The 20,197-nt window shown below is 47.5% G+C and overlaps 1 protein-coding gene across 1 annotated transcript; it reads right to left on the bottom strand.

Moving 5' to 3' along the window:
* Positions 1-207: 207 nt before the first annotated feature.
* Positions 208-19,571, bottom strand: MEIOC (meiosis specific with coiled-coil domain). The gene is made up of 8 exons (XM_071450654.1): positions 19,443-19,571; positions 17,419-17,544; positions 12,833-12,990; positions 12,599-12,703; positions 9,383-11,222; positions 7,416-7,550; positions 4,751-4,931; positions 208-713 (listed from the first exon to the last, which is right to left on the bottom strand). The coding sequence occupies exons 1-8, from the start codon at positions 19,569-19,571 to the stop codon at positions 415-417; spliced, it is 2,973 nt and encodes a 990-aa protein (XP_071306755.1). The 3' UTR covers positions 208-414.
* Positions 19,572-20,197: the final 626 nt, after the last annotated feature.

Here is a 20,197-nt window from a genome sequence, read left to right as displayed (position 1 = left end):
TTGGGTATTTCTAGCCTTTTTCCTTTCTGTTTCCAGGTTTTAGTTCAATGAGGAAACCATTTTACATCACAATCTGATCTGACACCAACCTCACACCCCGTCACACCACAGTCTTTAAGAATCATTATTTAAAAACCTATTTCCTAAAGCAAAACTAAAAGGAGTTATGGGGAGAGTTGGACACCAGGCTTCACCCATAGGAGTTAAATAATATCTTGGCTGTTAATGAATTAGTCTGATTATTTTTTTAAGTTAACATTCACCAGTTTGGCTTTACAACATTCTGACCCTGCCCATCACGTTAACAGCTTAACCTGAGAGCCCTTAAGGCAAATCTCACTTCTCATCAAGATATAGCTTTAAATATGAACTTTAGCAGTTGAAACTTTGAAGTAACTAAAAAAGAACGAAAAATTATGAGGAATTCACATCTCCTCTCTCATACACACTGCGGAGCAGGTCCGTGCACGGCCCCGGGGCTGCCTCTGATCCCCCTTCCCTGGGCCCTCGCGGGGCCGGGGCCGCGGCCGCAGCCGGGGGGGTCTCGGCTCGTTTCTCTTCGGGCGCCGCCCCCTCCTGAGGAAGCCTCTCCCGAGCCCGTTTGCCAGCGGAGGGTTTGGGCAGGGTCATCTGGAAGGCGCACCAGAGCACGGTGCGGACCTTGCGCGTGGCCAGGCACAGGGCCCGGAGCGCCGCGGCCAGAGCCAGCACCACTGCAGGGGGAGGAAAAGAGCGCTGCCTTTAGTCCCGAGCGCTGCTGGGGCTGCCCTCACCCCACACTCCTCTGCCCCTTTACACGTTTATCAAAGCTGGGTCTCAGTTTCTCTGCCCTCACACAGCAAGGCAATGTGTGGTTTGTAGGTTCTGAGTTTGTTACAGAACCTTCCTGCTGCAGCTGCACCCCTGCACACACACACTACTGGCACCTGGGCCCTTTAATCCTGAGCACTGCTGGGGCTGCCCTCACCACACACCTCATCTGTCCCTTTACAGGTTTATAAAAGCTGCATCTGAATTTCTCTGCCCTCACACAGCAAGGCAATGTGTGGTTTGTAGGTTCTGAGTTTGTTTGAAGGTTCTGAACCTTCCTGCTGCAGCTGCACCCCAGGGTTGGGGTGCTCCAGGTACACACACACCCTAATGGCACCTGGGCCCTTTAGTCCTGAGCACTGCTGGGGCTGCCCTCACCCCACACCCTGTCTGTCCCTTTATAGGTTTATAAAAGCTGGGTCTGAATTTCTCTGCCCTCACACAGCAAGGTGTGTGGTTTTTAGGTTCTGAGTTTGTTTGAAGGTTCTGAACCTTCCTGCTGCAGCCTCACCCCGGGGTTGGGGTGCTCCATGTACACACACACACCCTAATGGCACCTGGGTCCTCCCCTTCTGGTCACAGCAGGGTCCCTCACCTGTCCTGCCAAGAAATGCTGACCATGGGTGAAGGGCTGAAGGGCCAGCTGGTTTGGGGCACTGGACTGAAGCACCCAGCTCACATTCTGTGAATGGGTGCTGAACCATGGAGCTCTAAAGGGTCACCTGGGCTGTGGTCCAGGCTGCCCAGAGCAGCTGGGGATGCCCACTCCTGGAAGTGTCCAAGGCTGGACAGGGCTTGGAGCACCCTGGGATAGTGGAAGGTGTTCCTGCCCATGGCAGAGGTGGAGCTGGATGAGCTTTAGGGACCCTTCCCACCCAAGCCATCCTGTGATTCTGTAATAAATGCTCAATATTGGATCAGATGGAATAGAAAGATGCTGTGGAAACAGGGCTGGGCAAGACCTGCTCCCAAACAAACCAGAACAGCTTCAGGCCTTTCCCTCAAGAGCAAATACAGTTACTGCATGCTATAATTTACTGTTCAAAACAATCCTCCCCAGCTGCTGCTCCAGGTTAACACCCAGGACAGCCATGGGAGGCAGAGGAGCAAGCACCACCCCTCAGGTCAGTGATCACATCCCACTGTGCAGAGCCTCCTCTCCTCTCCCAGCAGCAGCACAAGAACCTGCATCTCCAGAGCTGACAACTCCTTCCCAAACTACTCTGTTCCAAAGACAATTATTTTCATGGGCTTCAACACCCAAAAAAAAAAATCCCCTTCACCTTAACAAGTCCCATAATCTTCAGTCAAGGAAAAGAGAAACAAGAATGATGGGGAACAGGTGAAAGGAAAGAATGCTGCAGTGTATCTTCTGGGGGAAACTTGAGAATTATAGAACTGCATGAGGGACACCCCAAAGAAGTAAAATGATCCCTGTAATTCAGATGGAGGAAGAACAGCAGAAGGGATCAGAAGATTCAGAAACAGCTTCTGACACAAGGTAGGAGGTCAGAGTGTTGCAGGGAGCAGGAATTCATCCATCCATCTCAGAGACAAGGGAACCTGCCACTCTGCCTGTGCCCTGGTGAAAGATTAAACTGAGTGTTTGCCTTATTTGGGACACCATTAAGAATGAAAACATTTAGCCCATTGTATTTTTATGCATCCATCCAAAATATGATTTGTAATTATGCCAGTCTAAGACAGAAGATGCTTGAAGAGGAAATCCACTTGTAACCTAAGGCCATCTTGGTCACTTTGGGCAGATTCAGCATGGAGATACCAAGGAAGTTCTAGACAAAGAGCTGGAGGGTTCATAGGAAGAGGAATATGAGGGACAGGGAGAAGCTGTCACAGACACATTTTATGAAAAATCCTTTCCTTAGGATTTTTTCTCCTGAGAAGCTGAGAGGCCTCAGGAACAAAATGTAACCAATGGTTATCTGCTGCTGTGGAATGCAACAGGTGCAGCTGGGATTGGGCTCATGTGCTTGTTTCTAATTAATGGCCAATCACAGTCAGCTGGCTCAGACTCTGTCTCAGACACAAGCTTTTGTTATCATTCCCTCCTTTTCTATTCTTAGCCAGCCTTCTGATGAAATCCTGTCTTCTATTCTTTTAGTGTAATTTTAATATATATCATAAAATAATAAATCAGCCTTCTGAAACATGGAGTCAGATCCTCATCTCTCCCCTCATCCTCAGACCCCTGTGAACACGGTCACAAGAAGCAAGAGGCAGTAGCTTAGTAACACCTGCAGTCCCTGAACGTGTTATCAAAATAACCCACTAATTTTTATTCCTTGCTAATTTATTAATTACCACCTCCAAATTGATTTAACCTATTTATCTCTAAAACCCAGTTTTAGTGTCTCCTCAAACCTTCACCACCAAACCCCATCCAGCCTGCCTTTGACAAAGCTCTAACACTGAAAAGGAAGTTAAAATTGGAATTACAACCCCTCGTAAATTAAAATCGGAATTACAACCCCTCGTAAGTTAAAATTTGAATTACAGCCCCTCAGAAGTTAAAATTGGAATTACAACCGCTCGTAAGTAAGTTAAAATTGGAATTATAACCCCTCGTAAGTTAAAATTGGTATTACAACCCCTCGTAAGTTAAAATCTGAATTACAACCCCTCGTAAGTTAAAATCGGAATTACAACCCCTCGTAAGTTAAAATCGGAATTACAACCCCTCGTGAGTTAAAATCGGAATTACAACCCCTCGTGAGTTAAAATCTGAATTACAACCCCTCGTAAGTTAAAATCGGAATTACAACCCCTCGTAAGTTAAAATCGGAATTACAACCCCTCGTAAGTTAAAATCGGAATTACAACCCCTCAGAAGTTAAAATCTGAATTACAACCCCTCGTAAGTTAAAATCTGAATTACAACCCCTCGTAAGTTAAAATCGGAATTACAACCCCTCAGAAGTTAAAATCGGAATTACAACCCCTCAGAAGTTAAAATCTGAATTACAACCCCTCGTGAGTTAAAATCTGAATTACAACCCCTCGTAAGTTAAAATCTGAATTACAACCCCTCGTGAGTTAAAATCGGAATTACAACCCCTCGTGAGTTAAAATCGGAATTACAACCCCTCAGAAGTTAAAATCTGAATTACAACCCCTCGTGAGTTAAAATTTGAATTACAGCCCCTCGTAAGTTAAAATTTGAATTACAGCCCCTCAGAAGTTAAAATTGGAATTACAACCCCTCGTAAGTAAGTTAAAATTGGAATTACAACCGCTCGTAAGTAAGTTAAAATTGGAATTATAACCCCCTCGTAAGTTAAAATCGGAATGACAACCCCTCGTAAGTTAAAATCTGAATTACAACACCTCGTAAGTTAAAATCTGAATTACAACACCTCGTAAGTTAAAATCTGAATTACAACCCCTCGTGAGTTAAAATCTGAATTACAACCCCTCGTGAGTTAAAATCGGAATTACAACACCTCGTAAGTTAAAATCGGAATTACAACCCCTCGTAAGTTAAAATCTGAATTACAACCCCTCGTAAGTTAAAATCTGAATTACAAGCCCTCGTGAGTTAAAATCGGAATTACAACCCCTCGTGAGTTAAAATCGGAATTACAACCCCTCGTGAGTTAAAATCTGAATTACAAGCCCTCGTGAGTTAAAATCTGAATTACAAGCCCTCGTGAGTTAAAATCTGAATTACAAGCCCTCGTAAGTTAAAATTGGAATTACAACCCCTCGTAAGTAAGTTAAAATTGGAATTACAACCCCTCGTAAGTTAAAATCTGAATTACAACCCCTCGTAAGTTAAAATTGGAATTACAACCCCTCGTAAGTAAGTTAAAATTGGAATTACAACCCCTTGTAAGTTAAAATTGGAATGACAAGCCCTCTCACTTGTTTTGCAAGACGTTCAACACCCCAGCTGTCATAGGCTACACAAGCCCCGCTGTACCTCTCTCATCCTGGCACCTGGGAGGGCCGTGCCGCTGGCGGCTGGAGGCGCTGACGATCTCATCCTTCCTGCGAGCCTGCACCACGTGGATGGACTCCAGGTGCTTGTCCAGGGCCGTGGAGATGTTGGCGTGGAGCGGGGAACTGCGCAGGCGCTCCATCTTCCCCAGCAGAGTCACCACCTGGAGAGCAGGGCACATCGTGCAGGGAATCACTAACCAGGGAGAACACATTCATTGGCATCATTCCTTCTTTTGGGAGCAGCTCATGAAGTTACAGGTGAAGCAGGTTTAAGTTCTTAGCCAGGATTTGTTAGCTCCAAACCCAAAGCTGTGGTACAGCTGGGTGGGCAAAGGACAACAGCAAAGCTACAACACCCCAGTGAGGACCCCCAGGTTACTGGTTAATACCTGATTGTGCAGCTTTGAGACATCTCTGAACAACCAGGACCCCCAGGTTACTGGTTAATACCTGATCTGTGCAGCTTTGAGACATCTCTGAACAACCAGTAACTCCAGATCACTGGTTAATACCTGATCTGTGCAGCTTTGAGACATCCCTGAACAGCCACTAACTCCAGGTTACTGGTTAATACCTGATCTCTGAACAACCAGGAACCCCAGGTTACTGGTTAATACCTAATCTGTGCAGCTTTAAGTCATCTCTGAACAACCAGTAACCCCAGGTTACTGGTTAATTCCACACCTGTACAGCTTTGAGACATCTCTGAACAGCCAGTAACCTCAGATTACTGGTTAATACCTGATCTGTGCAGCTTTAAGTCATCTCTGAACAGCCAGGAACCCCAGATTACTGGTTAATTCCAGATCTGTGCAGCTTTAAGTCATCTCTGAACAACCAGTAACTCCAGGTTACTGGTTAATTCCACACCTGTACAGCTTTGACACATCCCTGAACAAAAGGTGTTTTCAGAACAATTTCTTTGTTCTGATTTTTTTTTTGTTTGCATTTTCCTGAATTCAGAGCACTGGGGTCCTCCCTTCTCACAGCACTGCTGCAATTTCTGGGTGAAAACTCAGATGGGGACCTTGGCAGCTTGGGCCAGCAGCAGTCACAGCTGCACTGGGAAAGGGAAAGCTGCTGTGGAACCATGGCTGACTTTGGGATGAACACTCAACACTAAGGGAGCTGAGAAGAAACATTCAGAAATAATTCAGGTTTGTTTAGTCCACTGAAAATGTGCATCTTTGGTGTCTTATCTTACACCAGTCACATCACTTGTGGGCTTCCCAGTGCTGAGTGACTCCTCAGCCCTGGTCACATAATGCTGAGAACTTGGTTACTGGTCTGCAGAAAAAGAGAAACTAAAAATCCCCACATTGGGATGTTCCTCAGACCATGGCTACACTTAATGTCTTAAGGAATGCATGTGACTGTCAAGAAGATTTAATTGGATGCTCCAGCTATGAGGAGTTAATCCCAGATTCAACCAACTCAGCTTCCAGTCAAACCTTTGGGTTCCTCTCTGGCCATCACCAAGATTTCTGATGTTAGAATCCAGGTTTAACAGCCCCACTCTGCTGCTGAGCATCCTTCAAAATACCTAACAAGGGTTTGAGGTGCTGTACCCTGAAGTTGGGTTCCTCAAATGGCTGGAGAGGTTTAAGCAGTGCTTTGGAGGCAGTTTTGAATTACCAGGACAAGGGCAGGCAAGCCTTCTAAACATGGAAATAATGCTGTTCTTTTGGGATTCACAGAGCAGGAGTTTTAATACCCTCAACCCATCCATGTCTTGCAGCCCCTCCCTCAGTGGATGGGCAGCACCAGGCAGGTCCTGCAGGAGGGAGCAGACACAGCTCCAGGGATTCTTTGTGCTGTGTGTGTGAGGCAGGACAGGCTGCTGCTCCCCCCTGCTGCCCAGGGGCTGGCCCAGCACTGCTGCAGCTTCAAACCCAGAATTTCCCTGAACTCTTCCCCCCACAGCCCCTGGCAGGGGCACAGGTTGGGTTTCTCTTCTCCTTGCCTGCAGCACCATGGCTCTGGTCTCTGGGCCTCAGGAGGGCCACAGCAGCCCCTGACCATTCTGATGGCAGAGTTTGTGCTGCCTCCTGCCCCAGCTGTCCCCTCCCCAAGGACCCTGGGGCTGTTTGCCCACAGAGCTCAGCAGATGCCAGGCTCCCTTGCCCTCCTGGGGTAAAGAGCAAACTGGTAACAGAAACTCAGGCTGAAGGTGCATCAAATAATCATTCTGCATTAAAATATACCAGACTCTCAAGCAAATATAGATATGTCAGTATCTTCCAAACATTAACTAAACCTGGTTTTTCCCACAAAGCCCTCCTCCATCACAGAGTTTGCAAATCCACAGTGAACATTTCCCTGCCAAGCTGCTCTGAATGCAGCACCCCTGAGAGCTGTGCACAGGCTCCAGGACTGCATGCTGCACACTCCTGCACCAGGAACAACATCCTCCAGACACATGGGGATGTAACTGTGAGCCTCAGCCCCTCTGTGGTTCCCTGGAAACAGCACCCTGGAGCTGCAGAAGCTCTAACAGGGACTGCTGAAATGCCATTCCCTGCACAGCAATGAAGAACAAAGCTATTTTGGGAAAAGCTGCTCTGATCATCTTACCTATCTCACACTGTACTCTAAGTTCTGGGGGATAAGTTCAATAGATTTTTTTTTTTAGTCCTACAACTCACTCTGGCTTGTTCCCGTAGCTGATCCACAATTAAGCGATCAACCCTTGATGGATTTGATGTCAGCCTTGGAATTGGAATGTTGTTAGTACTGGAAACCTTCTTCCCTTGGAAATTCTTAGCAAGAGCTGATTCAGTCTGCAGGAAAACAAAAGAACAACTCCCTCAGAATGTACATGCAGAGTGTGCTTCATTACAGAAACAAGAAAAAATATCAGGTTCAATTTCTTCCCATCAGGGTTTTGGAGATTTTTAAAGGAGACAATGAGGATTCAGGCATTTGGGATTTAACCCTCTGGTGAGACAATCACCTGCTTTAAGTGAACAACTGCTTTACTCAAAGCAGTTCAACTAAAGCAATCGTGCCAACACACCGTGTTCCAGCAGTGCTATGTCTGCTCACTCTGACTACAGCCTGTACTGGTTTTGCCTGGAAATAAAATGGAGGCAAGTCAGAATTACAGGGAAAAAAAATGACCAAACAGATGTGGATCTCACACATAAAATTAAAATAAAACTGTTTCAGTCAGCAATTAACCTAGTTTTTGTACAGATTAAACTACAGATTAAATTTTTGTACAGAAAGGTTTTTTCCTAAGCACCCTGGTCCAGTGGAAGGTGTTCCTGCCCCTGGCAGGTGGGTGGAGCTGGATGGTCTTTAGGGTCCCTTCCAAACCAAACCATACCAGGATTCTATATTGTATTTAGCTATCAGAAAACTATTTTGAAAACTGCTTGCAATATTCCAAGTTTCCATCTCTTTCATCCCCTTGTTATGTCACTCTAAAACAGCCATCATGACATAGAATTAGCTAAAACTGATTTAAAACTGCAGTTCTTGGATGGTTTCATAAGTGGTCCACTATCAACAAGAACCTGGAGTGCCAAGAGGCCCTGGCACAAGTTTTCCAGAGCAGCCCTGGCTGCCCCACCCCTGGAAGTGTCCAAGGCCAGGCTGGATGGAGTTTGGAGCAGCCTGGGACAGTGGAAGGGGTCCCTGCCCATGGGGTGGGACTGAGGGAGCTTTAAGGGCCCTCCCAACCCAAACCATTCTGGGATTCTGTGCTAAAGCTGAATTTCTCCCACCATGGCTCCTGGCCATGCACATGTCAGCTTTTTCTCTCTTGCACTTTCCAGACACCATCTCCTCAACCCCTCTATACACAGCAACTCCTGGCTTTTGTCAGGAAGCACCACCAAAAAAATCCCCACATTAAATCTTCTTGGAATTGGTTTCTTTGCAGGGGCTGGCACAGGAGAACTCCCCAAGGCCCCACTATTGCCAGGTGACATTAGCCCAGCTTCCCCCACAGACAACCACAGGTATTGAAATTCAAACCCCACCTCAGCTGGTGAAATGAAGACAGGTTTTCCTACAGACCAAAAAAGGCAACTGCTTTTAGCAGGGCTCCACACAGCACTACCTGAGCCTTTTACTGCAAGGGTTTTAATTAAATGACCTTTCCCTCAGCCTCTGTTTCTGGGGAAAAAACAAAGAACCCCTTCAAATATACCTTAGGTTTAAACCTTCAGGGAAACAGGAGATAGGAATTCATTATAGCTTCTAAAAAAATGGAATTGAAAGAATTAAAGTTTAGTTTCAATTCAAAACATATTTATGGGATTTTCTATCAAAGTTCCAGAGGCACTGTATTTATTGTATTAATAAAAAGGGTATAGCACATCTTTGTTCCTCATGAACACACCTTGCCCAGCCCTGGGACTGGAAAAGCCCCTGAATTCTTGCTTTTAGTGCAACATTCCATAAAACATTAGCTAGGCTTCCAGCCAGGCTACAAATCTCCACACCTTTCACTTTCTGTCCCAAACCAGAGAAACAAACGTGTAACTTTGAAGTCCCATCAAGCATTTCAACTTCTCCCAGCAGAACTACCCATAAGCTGTGACTGCACTGAGCAGGATGAGATCTACATCAAATCTGTGGTATTTTTCTAGCTTGGTTTTCTTACCTTCTTCCTTTCTTTCTCCAAAGCTCTCCACTGCTCATAACACTCTTCCAGTCTCACATGCAGCTCACTGGCAGGCCCACTGCGACTTTTAACTTGCTTTTGAAATCCAAATGCTGACACAAACCCAGAAAGGGCATTGTCACCATACATCTTCTCTGGGAAGCAGGGGTAGAGGCGTTTGAGATCATCCTGGGAGAACAAGGAGTGAGGCTCCACCAGAGGCACCACGGAGCGGCCCAAGAGGTGAGCGGATCTCACGGGGAAGGAGCTGGGGCCCAGCTGCCGGTTCCTCCTGAAGTCACCCACCACGCAGTTGGGAATGCCTGGAGCCTGCAGGCAGCTGCCAGCACCGATGGCACTGGTGTCCCCATTCCCTGCCCCGAGATGCAGCTGTCCCTGAGACTCCAGTAACTCCTGGTACATGTCCTGGAACACCCCATCCACCTGGTTCTGCCCTTCCAGATCGCAGTGCTCGCTCTGCGGCTTCAGCTGGAAACGCTGTTTGTTCAGATTGTCAATGATCCCCAGCTGCTGAGCCAAGTAACTGTCACAGAATCCATTGGGCTGCTTCAGCTTCTTCTCACTGAGGTACTCGAGGAGGTTCTCTTCCCCACCCCTAACCAGGGCTTCCATGCACGCAGCTGCCCGAGCTCGCTCTGCAGTGCTGTAGCCGAAGTCAAGGCTGGAGAGGAATGGGTTGTCTTGACAGTACTTGTGAAGTAAATTACTATTTAAAGGCAAATTTGAAGATGGCAACTGAAAAACATCATTAGAATGACGAGAGCTTTTTGGAAATGCAGGTGACTGATTATTCAGTTTCAACAAAGGACTTGGATTCTGGAAAGGGCCAGAGGTTGTGGGTTTGGTTTGGATGTTCATCCACCCTGGCCTGGCACTAGAGCCTGCTGAAGGGACTGCTGCACTGGGCAACAGTGGGAGTGATTTATAGAATTCAGGATTCTGAAGATCGGCCTTGGAAAACTGCTGCTTTTCCACACCATTATTCCCTGGACAAGCTGCAAAAGATTTTAGTCCATATTCAAATTTTTGCCCAAAATCAGTGCTGAAGGAGGATTCGCTTGCAAATTGTTTTTCTGATACAAGTCCTACAGACTTGGGAAATGTAAAGTCGTGCTGATCTGAAATTGTATCTTCAAATTTTTTCTGAGTTCCTGATTTAACTTGAAATAATTTAGCGTAGGGCTCTGCATCCAGAGATGGTGCCTCAGGGGTTCCATTTACCAGCTTTCTATTTTCTTGGAGGCTACAACTGGTGCCCTTGTTGGGCTTTGCTTTACCAGCATGAGAATATTCAGTGTATCTGGTAAAATCCGTGTTCTCATTGTATCTGTGACACTGTGGAAGGAACGTTTCTGCCCGCTTTGGGTGCACCTGTGCCTCTGCTCCTTTGGGACACACCTTCTCCCTTCCATAAGAATAAGCATCGGCTCCCAAGTCTTTGATTGCTTCTGAGTACCCAGCCTGGGCTGCAAAGGTGTTTTTCAGGTAGGGGTAGTTCTGATAGACAGGTGTTGTCTTCACACTCTCATTAGCCTGCAAGTTGCAGCCGTTGGCACGATCACTCCTGGCAGGGTACAAGCTCTGCTCCTCCAGGTCCACGCCGGCAAAGCCGCGGTAACAATCGTCTGCTTTCTGCTGTGCCACCAGGGTGGGGCTCTGCAGGAACTGCTTGTCAGCACCAGGGAGGGACTCACTGCCATAGAAACCTTGCTGGGACACTGCTCCAACAACTGCCCTCCTGCCTTCTGGAAACAGCTCGTGGTGCTCCATCCTGCTCGTGTTCACTGGCCACACCGACTTCAGGGTGGGAGGGCAACTCCTTGAGAAACAAGAAACACCTGTTAGACACTGAGCTGTGCTGCTGCTCTTCGTTCCACACACAAAACAAGGTTTAAGAAACCAATTGTTCCCAAATAATGTCTCTCAAATGATTCCAAGATGTCTGACTTCAACTTCTACCCAGTCCTGTCATCCTCAGTTTCCCATATCTAGCTGAGAAAACAGATTTTGCCTTGTCTGAACACACCACCACACCTCAGGAGCTATGGACAGGCCTTCAAGCTGTACACATCAAACCCTGGTTTGTCAGTCCTGTCCATCATCACCAAAATACTCCTGGTTCAGCACCAACTTCAGGCACCCAGACTGCCCTCAGTGTTCCAAAGCCATGTCCCAGCACTCCAGAGAAAATGCTCCTCCCTCACCTCCCTTGTGCACTGCTTCCTGCAGGTAAAGCCAGAGGCAGCATCCCAGCACCTCATTTCTTTCCACTAACCAGCATGAATGAACACAGGGCCATCAGTCCCTGAGTACCAAGGAGAGCTGTAAAAGGACTAAGTAAAGGGGAAATGTTCCTGGAAGCCATTGCAGGCCAGACCTGGGAGCACTGAACCAGCCCTGCCTGTCCATAGCAAAGGAATTCATGAGGTTTTTTGTGATATCAAGATTGACTCTGAAGTTTTCCCTGATTTCAGCCACATAACTCAGCACACACAGAGAAATCACTGGAATTGTTTGGGATAGAAAGGAAAAGCAGTGTCTGGCTTGGGAACCTGAGAACTGGGCTCCCTGTCTTGTCCCTTAGACCTGGAAAAGACAGAGAGCTCTGCAAGTATCATGGGGATGCTGGACCTGCCCCCTTCAGGTCATGTTGTTATGACTATGGAATTGTCTCTTCCTGTGCAGGAATAGAGGCAAAATAAACCTGACATTTAGAAACACAAATATTGCTTAGGTAGCACTAACAGCAAGAAACATTAATTTTGCATGGAATTTTCTCCTGTCAGTTCAGACAAATGTGAAGGAGTCTGTGCTCTGTGTATTTTTTCTGTGAATTGACATTAATTAAGAAAGAAACCTAAAGTCTGAATTCAGTCTTGATTAAAATAAAAAAAAAACAGACCAAGACATACATCCAGGGGATTCATCTGAATACAGCATGTCCACAACACTTGCTAAGATCTTATTAAAAAAATGCCAATTAACAAGTTCTGTAAATATCAGAGAGCCAGAAGCTGCCATGCAATCTAAATGCCTTGGGAAAAGCTTCCAAGTATCCCAAGGAAAATGCTGGAAGATGAGGGCAAGGGAGAGAAGGGAAGGGAGAGAAGGGGGCCTGAGCAGCAGCAGATGGAGCTGATTTAGGAGCACAGGGAGATCAGAGAGGGGAGTTTCTGTCACCTGCACCTCACTCACCCCTCAGCAAAGCACGGCTGTGGTTTGTCTTGTTCCTCCAGGATGTTTGACACGAGTCCATACAAATCAGTTTCACTGCCATAATCGTTCCTTTCGGGCTGAATCCTGAAAACCAACTGCGCATTAATAAAAAGAATTCCTTCATTCCAAGTACTTCCTATGTTAAATTAAACAGAAAAATAGAATCCATCTACTCCAACACAGCCACACTCACTCCCTGCCAAGGAGGACTACCTGGACTTCAGGTTAATCTGAGGAGCAGCAGGCTGCTTGCTGTCATCTGTACACGTAGACCAAGGGGGGTACAACAGGGAAGGGTCCATGGGTGCAGAGTACTCTGATGTTGAAAGGGAAGAACTGTAGGCCTGAGGTAACTCCACATTTTCTTCATTCTGCATTTAATGTATAATAAAAGCATTTATTTAACATGAAACACATCAAACTGTCATTTTGTCATTGTACATGGCTGTAACTGAGCTCACTCTGGGAGGAACCAGCATATGAGAAGTAAGCAAACCACACACTGGAATACAACTTATTTCAGGCCATGTTAAATACAACTTATTTCAGGCCATGTTAAATACAACTTATTTCAGGCCATGTTCATGTCTTTAAGCAGAATTCTTAAGCAGAACTCTCTGCCTCTTCCCTTGCCCTCTGCTGCAGATGGAAGCTGATGGTGTCATTGTCACCTTTCACCCCTCTTTTGAGCACAAACAGATGCTCTCAGGTGTGCTAAACTAGTGTTTCTTAAGGCTTATGGAAACTTTCATATTTTACATTCTGCCTGGCAATTGTTTAAGAAGAAGGTGCTGGAGCTGCACATCACAACTTCTGTGTTCTGCGTGTCCTGAGCTGAGCTTTGCTGGAAACTGAGTAGGGGACACCTCCCCAGCCACCCAGAGACCCCCTCAAAAAGGCCCAGGCAGGCACAGTGACAAGTATTGGTACTGCATTTGTAAGATGCTTTCTTCTATCCCACCAGACACCAAAGTCAGGAGCTGGTTGCATTTGAATGGGAGAATGCACAAATGGGGCCAAAGACTCAATTATGCTGGAAGCACAGGGATTTAAGAACAGCCCAAGGTTTTTGGAAAACAAACTGTGTACCCTTGGGACTGCAATGGGAGGCATCACAAAAAGCACAGTGAAGAAATGTGAACCTCAGTGTGCATCCACAGATCCAGCATCAGCCTCCCCCAGGACAAGCCAGAAAAGGAACACTCCAGGAAATGACTGACTTCTCTCATTGCCATGGCAGAATGGGTGTCAGTATTTATTGTAATAGTTGATACATTTCCCAGGGGCCTGAAGCCTTTCCCTGCCAAACCAACCAGGCTGAGGAGTTAGGGGAGGTGCTGCTGGAAGAGATCATTCCTAGGCACACAATACCTACAGGTGTGTCAGCAAACTGTCCTGCTTCTGGCCAGGACAGGGTTAATTTTTGCAGTAGCTGGGAAGGGGAGCCAGAAGTTATTCTGTACCACCCAATCTCATTGCCAGGGGTGGGGGAAAGGGGCTCTTTCCCAGGGAGAAGGGGGATCCTTCCAGTTGAGAAAACCTGCTGGGAGGAGCCATCCAGAATAACTGGGAACTTTTCCATGTGACTCCTTCCCTGTCCCCTCTCCATCAGTGCTGCTGCTGTTACCTTTTCCTTTACCCTTTTCCTCTCTCAGCACTGCTCCCAGTAAATTGTTCTTAGCTCAGCCTGTCATCTCTGCCTTGTGTGCCTCCAATTCTCCTCTCCATGTGCCACAGCAAGGAGGGGAAGGGGAGAGCTGTGTGTGCTTTGGAGAGCCTCAGTGGGAGAGCCCAGCTGGGAGGGGCCATTCCCAAACCAGGCACCCAACAAATCTGACACACAAGGGGTTGGGTTAACAAATCTGCCAGAGCAGGCTGGAAACAAATCTGATCCAAGCATTTGTGGTAGTGGGTATGGAGAACAGGCTCTGGGGAAGTTGAACAGTACAGTGGAGTGTTAAAAACCACACTGGAAACAGTGGGGGTGGGACCTTCAAACACTGGGATCTACATTTAGTGAAGGCCACCTGGTCAGTGAACACATAAGGCTACACCAATCCAGCTGGGCCTGCCACCAAAACCTCCCTGTATCACAGAAAGAATAAAGGACAAAACAAAGAGGCCTGGGATGCTGCCACCAGCAATACTAAGGGTCAGATAACTCCTCAATCCAGAGATAAACTCAGTCCTTTTGAAATCTGTACAGGAGACCTTACCAGGCAGCCTCCTCCAAACCACATCCTGTGAATATCTGGGTCAGGAACACTTGTGTAATTATGTTCTCTCCCCAAGGAGAGGTTTGTCCTCTATCAACAAGTACTTTAAGTACTTTCACTGCAGAAATTGGTCTGGACCTTCCTGTTCATGACATCCAGGTGGGAGATTGGGTCTAAGACCACGGAACAATGGAGCACCAAAGGAACACGGGAAAGGAGCACCCCAGGCTCATTTCACAACACACACAGCTGGGAAATTCCAAGGACTGGAGCTGTGGTAGCACCGTTCAGGACTGAACTACAGGACCAGGTAAGTGAGAAATCACCTCCTCTGGAGACCCTTGGGACTAAGAAAGTTAAAAAGTAACTTCATGAGCTGTGCCTGGGAAGAAGACCTGTCTTGCACAGAACTTGAATGCCCTCAAGGGGTAGCAGCAATTCCAACTGCAGTAATTATTTTAGACAAACACAATTGCACAGACCAGGACTGCAAAGCCAGTGCCAGATGCCAAACTTGCTATAATGTTGGTATAATTTTACACTGGTTAGGATTCTTTCTGTGACATGTTTCCCTGAATTGTGTTAACCTTTTTGAATATTAAACTTACATATGAATCCTTTTGTTTTCTCTTTTCCAGTCAAAGACAGTAACAGGAAACCAATTGTACAATTGTTTAAGGAGAATGAAAGAGAATTTAAATTATTAAGTAATGATACAACTAGATGGGAATCTGACAATACACACTCTCTAAAATCCTTTGATGCATGAGGAGGATGGAGGTAAATACCATTGCTGAGGTACAGGAGATAAAGTACCAGCAGAAGGCCACAGGATACAAGTAAAGGTAAAAGGAAACCCCTGACCATTAACACCTCCCAAAGCACCTCAAATCTGGGAAATCAGCCTGCATGTAATTAAGGAAGCAGGGAAACAACATTGACTACTTAACATTGACTGTACTTAAAACTATAGCATATAATATTCATGCCATTATTGCTCTAGACCTGATCAATAATGGAACCACAAAGCATCCACCAAGTCACAGAGCATGGACCCATTAAGAAAGAAACCACAGGTGTCAGCACCTGTGCAGCACATGGACAACAGCTGAAGGAAATACTATTGAAATTCAAGATTTCTGCCTAGATATGGAACAGAACATCTGTAATTCTGAAATTCCACCAGTGATTAATCTTAAAATGATTCTCAGATACATGAGTAAAAGGTGGGTATGTTTTAGTACTTGTTGTGAAGATATAGAAATAGATAATGAATTAAATCACACTCTAATTTTTGTGTTTGTAAATTTACCCAGCTCAGACATTCTAACTAACCCAAGAGCTTCCTTTAAACTACTAAGAAAACCCCTACATCTTAATTTCAACTGTACAACCCAGCCCTATGGGCATGAGCTTTATGCTAGTATAGAAATTGCTACAATGTAAAAATTTACAAAGGCACTTAAAAGCAGCTAAAAACAATAGCAGAAACGCTTTCTTACTATCCATCATGGCACTAAAGAACTCCAGCAGGTCATGGAATGAGCAAAAAAGATGGAGATCACCACAGGTGGGGTGTTTGATTTAAGGCTGCACAAGCTCAGTGGCTGCATCAGGCAGGAAGTGTGGATTGGACAGGCAGGTTTATGTAACTTTAGGGTCTAAATTCTCTCACTTTTCACTCTTTGGTGTGCTTGGTTTGTGGGAAACGTTCTCAACCTGACCCTTCCTCTACACTTAGAGAGTTCTTAAAACCAGCAACAATGTTAGCCTAAAACATCTGCTCCAGTTTCTGCTGGTTGGCCCCTGGCAGGAGTTAGGAGCTAGAGCCCCTTTCTCCCCACCATTACTGAAAAGAACTTACAGCCAATGGATTTCTTGAGGAAAGGCATTACATCCTGAGTAAGTGAAAAAGGACATCTTTACCTTTACCTTAGCTGGTTGGTTTAGACACTCAGTAAGTGAAACAATAAATGGTGTTTTTGCAGGGTTACATGTTAAAGAATCACAATACACTCCTTTGTGGAGCTGAGTAGTCTGACAAAATCACAAGTCCTGGATGGAAGAAGTAACAAGTCTGGTCTTGAAGGTACTGGGAATGAATTTTCATTTGAGTCTTTTACCTCAGTGAAAGTTTATGGCTATGAAAGGCAAAAATTCTAAGAGAGAGCTGACACATTTAACTGTCCTGGCACTTCCTGCTGATCAGACTAAGAACTGGTTCATACAAACTCTTGGACTACAGGAATATCTGAGGCAACAGCCAAGGTTCTCCTTCTTACCCACTTGCCAGTTTTCCTAACAGAGTTGTTTGCTCTTCACTCTGCCTACAGAAGAACAATTACAATGAACATTTCACCAGAGCAATGGTGAAATACCATTTTAACAAACAACCCCACAGCTTCATCAGTGACTGCATTAGAAAAGCCATTGTCCCCCCTGATGGAAGTTACAACAATGATGATTTACTCCAGTTACATCAAACACTGTGATTTATGTGCAACCACTTTAGAAACATTTCCTGACCATTTTGTTGACCCAAACTCTTACAGAGCTATAAAAATAATCAATAAACAAGCAAACCTGTGATTTGTAGCAGCCATAGAGCGAGGCAGAGCCCGGCAGGGCGGTGCCGAACACGTCCGTGGGCCTCCCGCCCCCTTCCGCACTGCCCCAGCAGCGGCCGCCGCCTCGGAACGCCACGTTGGGCTGTGGGGACAGGGACATCAGAACACACGGAATGGCACATGGGGCTGTGGGGACAGGGACATCAGAACACACGGAATGGCAGGAGGGGGGACAGGGACATCAGAACACACGGAATGGCACATGGGGGGACAGGGACATCAGAACACACAGAATGGTACATGGGGCTGTGGGGACAGGGACATCAGAACACACGGAATGGCAGGAGGGGGGACAGGGACATCAATACACACAGAATGCAATGAGGGGATGTGGGGACAGGGAGAGGGACATCAGAATACGCAGAATGGCATGAGGGACTGCAGGGACAGAAGGACAGGGACATCAGTACATGGAGAACAGCACGAGGGGCTGCAGGGACAGGGAAAGGACAGGGACATCAGAACACACAGAATGGCACATGGGACTGTGGGGACAGGAGAAGGACAGGGATATCAGAACACACAGAACGGCATGAGGGGCTACAGGGACATCAGGGATGGCACATGGGGCTGTGGGGACAGGGACAAGACAGGGACATCAGAACACACAGAATGCATGAGGGGCTGCAGGGACAGGGACATCAGAACACACAGAATGGCATGAGGGGGGACAGGGACATCAGAACACACAGTCCTAATTACACACACACACCCCATTATAAACATAGCTGACAGTTATGGATTTTATACCAATGTTAAGTTCTTTAACGCCTCTAATTTACTGCTGGATTCTGTTCCATCTGAGTTTTCAAGGATGTGGAACACTTTGCTATTGACTCTAAAGGAAAAACTGCACCTGCCAAAGCCGAGAAACACCAAAGGTGTTCAGAGACAGAGGAGGTGCAGACCAAGAGGAAATCTGCACTCTCACTGTTTGCACCAGCTGAGCTTCCCAACATCAGAGCCACCACAGGGGAACATCAAACACAGAAGAATGCTCACAGAATCATGGCATGGTTTGGAAGAGACCTTAAAGCTCATTCAGTTCCAGCCATGGGCAGGAAACCCTTCCTCCCACAGCAGCAGAGGAGTTATCCAGCCTTCAGACATTCCTGGACACCTCTGGCCCTTCCACCACTGCTCCCAAACACCGTTTAAGTTACAGGATGGCATGGAAGTACATTTCCAGTTGTCAGGAGCTGGAAATTTCCTACAACAGACGCTCTGAGAGCTGTGGTAGGAATCTGCTCCACCCTGTAACTATGGGAGAAACAACTCCAACCAGAGGGACACCCCTCCAAGTGCCAGAAACCACAGGATAGCAGGAGCAAGGAATGAGAACAAACAACAGCTGTGTACTCTTCTCCTCTTCTCCCAAGGGTGAGGCACACGAGGAAAAGCTAAACTGGCTAGCTAAAACCCCCTTTTAGCCAACAAATAAAAGAGTGAAGTTATTGGCATTTTACCACAGCAGCTCATTTGGGATGATGAATAAATTCAGAAGAGTCAACGTTTCCCAGGATCAGGGTTCAGAAAAAGCTCTGCTCTCTAGAAACCCATCATTCTGCAGCTCCCAAGTGATCTTCATTGGAGCTCACACCACTTTTATATCCTGGTATTATTCGGTGTTTTTCTGGCACATTTTCCAAATAAGTGAACACACTGAATTATTGTAGAGCTCGGTTCTATGTCCTGAGCTTACTGTGCCATGTTTTCTCCTCAGAGATTGCCATTCACAGGGACACCTGACACTGTGACCCCACAGAACAAGGGCAAACTTGTAGTGCCAGAAACAACCCAAAGACACCCCCATACCCACACTTCTGCCTTTTTCCACAAACAGGTGTTTTTCAGGATGCTGAGGGGTATTTTCCCCACAGGCCTGAGCTCCGTGTCTCACACCTACTCCCACACGGGAGGGCGCCACATCGCGGAGGGGGCAGCGGGGCTCGGACACCCACCGGGGTCGGGCCTCGGTACCTCCTCAGCGCCCAAGGGGTCAAGCCCAAAATAGACACAGCGACCCGCCGGGTGTGTGACGGGTGAAGGCGCACAGCGAACCCCGGTGCCCGTGTCGGTCCCTGTCCCGCTCCCGTCCCTCACCTCCATGGCTCCGGGCCGGTCTCGGCGCGGGCCCGCGCGGGGCGGCCTGAGGCGAGTTCCGGCCGTTGTCCTCGCGCCGGCCCAACGGCCGCCCCACCCCGCGCGCCCCCGCCCATTGGCCAGCGCCCGAGGCGCTCGGCCAATCAGCGGCCGCACGGCCGCCTCGCACCTCCCCGCGCAACGTGAGCGGCTCTGTTGGCCATGCGGTGACAGCCGCCCGGCGAGCACGGCGCCGCGCCGCGATTGGCCCCGCCCGCCGGCGCGCAGCCAATGGGAAAACAGCTCGCTCGTGCCTCCCGCCAATGAGCGGCCGCGGAGGCGCCGCTCGCCCGGAGACAGCGCCCCGAGCGCCCCCTCGGACCCTGTCACATCCCCGGGCCCTGTCACCGTCCCGATCCTGTCACCGAACCCTGTCACCTCCCCGACCCTGCCACCGTCCCGACCCTGTCACCGAACCCTGTCACCTCCCCGACCCTGTCACCGGACCCTGTCAGCCCCGAGCTCTGTCACCTCTGGACCCTGCCACCCACCTGATCCTGTGACCCCTGGACGCTATTACCTCCCCACCCCTGTCAGCCCCGGACCCTGTAACCCCCCCGGGCCCTGTCACCGTCCTGACCCTGTAGCCCCCC

This window comes from Agelaius tricolor, unplaced genomic scaffold, assembly GCF_023055355.1.
Source record: "Agelaius tricolor isolate 1412-34295 unplaced genomic scaffold, bAgeTri1.0.p SCAF_31, whole genome shotgun sequence".
NCBI classification, from domain to species: domain Eukaryota; kingdom Metazoa; phylum Chordata; class Aves; order Passeriformes; family Icteridae; genus Agelaius; species Agelaius tricolor.
The sequence above is the reverse complement of the archived record's forward strand: the minus strand, read 5'-3'. Positions and strand labels throughout refer to the sequence as shown.

What these genes read in the sequence shown, in the direction of transcription:
- MEIOC (XM_071450654.1), bottom strand. Translation starts at nt 19,571, where the DNA reads ATGGAGGTGAGGGACGGGAGCGGGACAGGGACCGACACGGGCACCGGG. An exon ending in AGCTACGGGAACAAGCCAGA is followed by an intron (nt 4,932 to 7,415) that starts GTGAGTTGTAGG and finishes CCTGCTCTCCAG; the next exon opens with GTGGTGACTCTGCTGGGGAA. An exon ending in CAGGTGCCAGGATGAGAGAG is followed by an intron (nt 714 to 4,750) that starts GTACAGCGGGGC and finishes CTCCCCCTGCAG; the next exon opens with TGGTGCTGGCTCTGGCCGCG.